This window comes from Perca flavescens, chromosome 2, assembly GCF_004354835.1.
Source record: "Perca flavescens isolate YP-PL-M2 chromosome 2, PFLA_1.0, whole genome shotgun sequence".
NCBI lineage: Eukaryota > Metazoa > Chordata > Actinopteri > Perciformes > Percidae > Perca > Perca flavescens.
The window spans coordinates 21,997,697-22,004,817 of record NC_041332.1 but is presented as its reverse complement, the minus strand read 5'-3'; the positions used below and the strand labels follow the sequence as shown (position 1 = coordinate 22,004,817).

The window sequence follows — 7,121 nt, the reverse complement described above, 5'->3', positions numbered from 1 at the left end:
GGCATCACTTTGTTTTATTTATACATGCATACATGGAGAAACATGTATATTTCAGAGATGGTAGTTTAAGATGAGTGGGAAGTATTTGATTATGCTAACCTAGCTGATGTTATTCAAACATTATGAGTTTATGTTTTATAATTTGAGGTATGTTGTGATATTTAGCTACATTTTAAATATTCTCAGTATACATAATTAATAAACAGCAATTTATCGAGTGTCGGGCCAGATGTGTTTTCCATATTACCTCTTCATTCTTCACTATGACTGGATAATCTATTAGCATAACGTTAGTCTGTCAGTTAGCTTTAGTTATACCTGGCAGTTACTTGCTGTAAATATTTAGTAGCAACTCATTTTGTGAGAACTAGTTGAGTGGTGCAACCTTTTGTAATTTAGTGATGCCAAAATCTCCAATTGGTAAACACATATTATAACTGGGCTAATGTTGAACTTCTGTCTCGCACTTCTGGTATGAAATACCAGCTACATTACTATTACTGCTACAGCAGACAGAGTTGGTAGTACTTGTCGTGCCAGAACCTGAAGGGAACTATCACCCAATTCTGCAGTTCTCTTTATAGCATCTTTCAGCTTTCAGTTATTGCAGGTATACATTAGGAATAATGTCATTCCTAATGTCATTCCTTACAACAGTTACCATCAAAACATTTCAGTTATTGAGAACAAAACAACAATTCGACAAGACAAAATAATTTATTATTTTAAAACCTAGAGGCAATTTGTGGTTACAGTCCTTACAGATAACTGATGTGCATTTTACACACACTGTACACTACCACTACCGCTATCAATACACTAAGACTAAAACTACAGTACATAATTACTACATCCACTAGTTACTAGAACTACTCCATCTAGTTAAAGTAAGACTAAAGCACAACATAAAAATATCAATACATTAATATACAATACATGCACTTGTAGCACCATTCATTGTATTATACTACAGATGTGAAGAATAATTTAATCTTGTGTGGGATACTACATACTCTACATGCTTGTGTTTCCATGTGCCTCTCTCTGAAATCATTTCATACAGGACCATTAAAGCTGGGCACTTGTGCAATGATTTTGAAGAAAATCATTGCACAAGTGCCCCTTGAAGAAATCTCCATCTAGCATCATAACATGGGGCAAACATTGTTTTTATTATTATTGTCTGCACCTTGTCTGGATTCCGGGCAGTTGTTGCTAAATGACAAAGAAAACAGCTTTCATGTGGATGAAAGAGGAGTCTTCATCTTAGAAGGGGACGGGTCCGTAGTAGGCGACGTATGCTTTGACGATGCCTTCTGTTTCTGCCATCTCGTCACAGGCGTCGTTCAGCTCACACACCTCTCTCAGGCTGGATGGCAGAAGAGAGAAATAAGGTCAGAAGGGTTGTAAAATATCTTGGACTTACCTTAGATTCTGTATTTAAGAGTTCTGAGTTGTTTTTTTTTACACTAGACTAAAACTGAAATTTTTTTTTTTACCTTAGGTAGGAACTTTGCAGCAAGGAATTTATGTTGACATACATTTGAATAACTAAATGACAAATTAATAGCAGCAAACATCAAGCCAAATAATAGTGTGCAAAGTATATTGTTGCTTTGTGAGTTAGTTTTATCCTAATAGTGTAAATAACTGTACCTTTCCAGCTGCAGAGGGCTGAGGTCTCCTGCTGCGGCAGCTCTTCTTCTCCTCAGGAGAACAGCAGCCAGGTCTCTCTTCATCACCACCTGAGCCGCTGAGTGGACAAACATCACAAACTCAAACTTTCTTGAATTTCCTTGTTTTACAGGCAAACTAACTAATTCAGAAACGACAAAGAAACAAAGATTCTTTCTGGAAACAAAAATGTTGCATACCCTCAGCACTGGCGGACTCTGATGAAGATGAGGAGGATGATGAAGAAGAAGAGGAAGAATCAGAGGCAGAAGAGTCGGATGCTGAGGAGTCAGACTCAGAGGAAGAAGATTCAGTAGACTCGGAGGAGGAGGAAGAGGAGGAGGAGGAGGAGGAGGAGGAAGAATCCGACGCTGAAGAGTCTGAGGAAGAGTTGGAGTCAGAGGCCGAGGACGAATCAGACTCAGAGGAGGAGGAAGAGTCCGAAGCAGATGAATCGGGGTCAGCAGCTGGGTCAGCAGCTGGGTCAGCAGCTGGGTCAGCAGGTGCAGCTTCAGCAGCTGTGTCTGCAGCATAGTCCACAACAACCTCTGGTTCAACAGCTGGGGATCACAGAAAATAACACTTTTATAGACACACTGTAGGTGCTTACATTGTTCCAAATCACATGGAGGTCAATATCAGGAATCACAGCAATGATGAGAGGAGTTTGTCCTTACCTCCCATGGACCAGCACACTGACAGAAGAGCGCAGATGGAGAGGAGAGTCAGAGTCTTCATGATGCCTTGTAGTTAGTTTCAGGCTGTAGACTAGCTGCTTTCTGGATTGTTTGCTCTTTCTTTGCTTTCCTGTGATGGCTTGCTGTGTTTCTTTCCCCAATTTCAAGGTCAATATATACCGTTGGTCCACCTCCTTTGTCAGACCAGAGATTATCCTCTGATTGGCTGGAGAGTCAAATGTCAACGTTTCCGCTTCCACTTGTCATGAAAAGCTCCCCTTAACACCCACGCAGCCCTCACAGAGTCCAAAAACTAATTCACTTGCACACAGACTTACATGGCCACAAACATCCCTGGCATTCAGCTGGACATACAGTGCATGTAGGCAACTGTATGTTAACCTATGTGTATGTCCTGTATGTAGCCTTCACTTGACATTAAAGAAAATTCAAGACAAACAGAGTAACATGAGAAAAGACGGGGATTCCCCGTCTCCTCATTGTACACACACACACACACACACACACACACACACATCCAATGAAAGTCCCTTTACCACTCGTAACAGAAGTATAAATAATACGACAAACCCCTGAAAGTTCAAACCAGTGGTGTTACTAATCTCTATAAAATACCATTCAAATGTGAATTTGAAAATTTTAATCAGGGAGACCTATTTCAGGGTTGCCTCTTTAACATCAAGTTTGCCAGTTCTGCCGTTGCTGTTATGTTGCTATACTCTTTGCCCCAGATGTGATCTCCCACCCCCACAAACCCCAAACTATAGCTTGAGCTGACCACAAGCTACTAATCGAGTGACACGGAACAGCAGTGAGCCTCATTATGCAACAGAGCCTAATTAGAGTGTTGCTGAGTCCCACCAGAACCGCAGTCAGTCACTATTTACAGATCCATCTCTGGTCCAGCTCCTTGCCAGATCCAGGCACGGTCATGGCTTACCAACGCCAACCAGTGGCCCAATACACAGTCTCGCTTGATGTATTTCAGCAGCTATACAGCTAAATATATGCAGCTCCCTTGAGTTATGCATGCGGGTTTGGATGCAGCTTTCTGTTTGTTGGATACACTTTAAGTGTGGCTTCAGCCGTGGTTTATGTTAAACATAATGGGATTTGGAGTTTGCAGCTTGGTCCTAAACCATATTGCCCATTAAATACTGTCTAGATAACCTGAAGTTTATGCACACATATCACTTCATGTATATATATATAGTGTAGTGAGATATTTAGTGCTGCTGCAGGGTGACCTTGATGTCCTTCGTGTTTCATATAGTCTAGCGTTATTCCTGGTGTCAGGCATTTGTCTTGGCCCACGTGCTGTGTAATTTTAATGTCTGGTCCAGTGTCCATTTTTGTGGATGCATTTCAGTGCGTGGGGGAGACACAGTTGGAGAAAACAATTGCCACAGCGTGCATTTCTGCTTTTTTCTGTAGCATCTTGGCTTTGAAATCACTTCATATAGACAATGAGTAATGCTCACTTTAATTTGCTGTTGTTCTGGGTTTACACATTTCCTGTTTGTCCAGCAGAACTAGACACTTAGATGCACAAGTGCACATGATACACAGTCAACTTATATTAGTAATAAGCATCTTCTTTCTATTTATATTCGGTGATGTGTTGTCCTAACAGGTCAAATATAATACTGTGTTTATTGACAAGGGCCAAAAGGAGAGAACACATTACACCTGTTTCAAAGTCAATGCATTTGGTTCCTTTGGTTTTTGTATTGATTTTAAATTTATTTTAACTGAGGCCCGTCTTAAGTCTTGAAGTTGTTTCAAAGTGCAGGACGAAAACATTTCAATCAGGAGAGACTGCATTTAAGAATGAAATAAGTTTAATGAACATGCTGCATAATAGGTTGATATGTTAGAGTCTTTGGCGATTAGACTCCATCGCAATGTTAAATTATAAGGGGTATAGAGGCCGTGGATGTTTGGAATATCCCCTTGATGGAGTCTAGACACTGGTGGAGGTGATGAAGGGATAAAGGAAGCCTGAAGATGGATGCGATGTGAACCAGGGCTTCTGATGGAGGAACCCTGGGTGCTGGGAATGATGAGAATGAGAGGTGAATGAGGGTTGCATCGATTTTGCCTGAAATGACAAGTGACAGCAGCAAAGAGTTGAACAGATTTAAAGTTTGAATGCAACAGCACGGTAGCTCACAGAGATTGTGGCAAAATCTGGTGGGTTTAACTGAAAGAGTATGCCCGCATTCAGTTGATGACAATGCAGCTGATTAGGTTGGGTCTTCCCGAATGAACTTACGCTGAGCTTCATTTGTCTGGGCAGCCAGACATATCATTTTTATGCCCTGAGCCGTTGACAACCTGCCTGAGGATCTGAGAGAGGCTGAAACTGTTTTTAAATGTCTTTAAACATAAAAATCTTTAACATAAAATGTTTTTAGCCTGACATTTGATTAGAATGTTTTATCAGAAGCAGATAAACACTAGAGACTATCTTGCAAAACGAATACACCAGCCGCAACGCCAAATTGGGCAAAGGGTGTAAAGTGGGCGGCCCCTTCCCTGAATACTTCCTACCCCCCCTACTTCCGGTCCCCTTGCTCGGACCACACCCAATTTCAAACTTGGGTTAGAAAACAAAAACAGATCATAATTGTATCATATATATCATAATTTCTCAGTGTTGGTCACATGTTTTTTTATCTTTCAAATATAATGTTTTTGAAGATTTTCTTAAATTTACACATATTACTACATTCTTTTAATTCATTGTTACAACTATTCCATACATTCACCCCTTTAACTGTCACACATTTTACATTTGTCCTTACCCTGTTTTTTATATATATATATATATATATATATATATATATATATATATAATTCCCCTGAATGGATACCTAAAATTAAAATAATTATGTTTTACTTAGATTTAATGACAATGTATTAGTATCAAGCCATTTATTTAGGGTTTCCAATTACCCTTCAACTGTATCCAAAAGTTCCTTCAAGTGTTTCCCTTAATTTTTGTGATTTTCAAACAAAACAAAATGTAACAATTTTGACATTTTACAAATATTATTTATGTAGAGTACAGCACACTGCTAAGGATGGCTGAGTGTTAACAGCAGGTTTATTTTCTAAAGTGTACTACACAGCACAGATTATACATGGTTTATGGCTGTTAAATGTAATGTTAAAGGATCTTGATTGTAAATTTTGTTCTTTTGGCCCTTCCAGCTTTGCTCTACTTGCAATAGTACACACGCATCATATACTTGCTACAAACAACCTTTAAATGACCTGTTACAGGCGTGCATTCAGACTTTTCTTTTTAAACCATTACCTCAGCGTGCATGTGGATACTCATTACTTAGAGAGAACATTTTCTGGTGTAGGTAAGCGTATGTGAAACCTCAGCAAGGTGGCAGGGACTTTAGGGAAAGATGCTGTAATACAACAACTGGATGATTAAAAAAAAATGTACGTGTGATTTTGTATATGTGAAAAAAAGAAATTAAAACTCAGATAAGGTGGGAGACATCTAATGCAGCATCCATGGTTCCTCATGTTTGGACGTACAGAACAGTGCAGTTATGGGACATTGGACCTAAAAGTGTCCTTTATATTTTTGCATTCAGTGATTTATAAGGTTTCTTTGGAACTGTAAGAGCCAAGTTACTTCTCAGTATACACCAATAAGACAGAGAGACCTCCAGGATTTACTGTGTTTTAAAGACCTTTGTGTTGTGTAGTTCAAGTACGAGATGAAGAAGTAGAATTGCTTCACACGTGACATGTCATTAAGAAGGCTTGCTTTCAGATCCTTTACTCAATATCACAGTGTGAAAAAACTCCACTACAAGTTAAAATCCTGCATTCAAAACCTTACTTAAGTAAAAGTATGTAAGTATTATCAGCAAAGTATGAACAGTAAAAGTATTCATTGTGCAAATGTTCCCTGTCAGTGCTTTACTATTGTGATGTTTCTGGATTATTATTATTACTGATGCATTAATGTGTGTGTTGCATTTTACTGCTATAGATGTTTACGGTTGTGCTAAATTTAACTCCTTTATATACTACAGGGTAGTTTAATGTACAGCAAAGCATCTCATATTCTATAAGATCATCATATGTTTGTTGCATTACTGTCCTGTAAGAACCATTTATCCCTAAAAAAATTTCAGCTTTTGTGACCATGCATTTTCCAGCTAATTCAAGATAAATAAATAAATTCATTTAAATTTGTTGAGAATAACATGAATCAGAGATCTAGGCTGTTTTCGTTTCCCATTTAAGAGATTAGATAGAGAGAGAGGTCAGAAGAAGCCTAATTAATTAGAGAGTCTCCATTATATAACTCATTAATGCCTTATTGAGAACCAACAATGATGCTATTTGTATCCCCCTTTAACATAGGCCTAAATGTTGGCCTACTCATACTTTACCTGTACTGTAACACTCATGTTGTTTGTTCTATTGTATATGCTTTTTACCACAATGAAGTATGTTTTAAGCTATTGTACATATTATATAATATATATTAATTAACACAAAAAATGTTAATGAACAACACAATTGTACATCACATTTATTTACATAATGTAAACATCAAGTAAATGTAATCTAAGCCTCAAGTTTACATTAATGTGTTTTTTAAGTAGGCAACAGTAGGTCTAATTAGTGACCATATTGTTTATGGTTTGAGCTCAAAATATTATTTAAAATTAGCTTGCTGTGTATTTTGGGCTACAAGATTCGTAGTTGAGA

The 7,121-nt window shown here is 38.2% G+C and overlaps 1 protein-coding gene across 1 annotated transcript; it reads right to left on the bottom strand.

The window, feature by feature from the left end:
* Positions 1-1,266: 1,266 nt before the first annotated feature.
* On the bottom strand, positions 1,267-2,419 carry bglapl (bone gamma-carboxyglutamate (gla) protein, like). Its single transcript, XM_028567410.1, has 4 exons — positions 2,352-2,419; positions 1,875-2,234; positions 1,657-1,753; positions 1,267-1,369 (listed from the first exon to the last, which is right to left on the bottom strand). Exons 1-4 carry the CDS (start codon positions 2,410-2,412, stop codon positions 1,267-1,269), a joined length of 621 nt encoding a protein of 206 aa, XP_028423211.1. The 5' UTR covers positions 2,413-2,419.
* Positions 2,420-7,121: the final 4,702 nt, after the last annotated feature.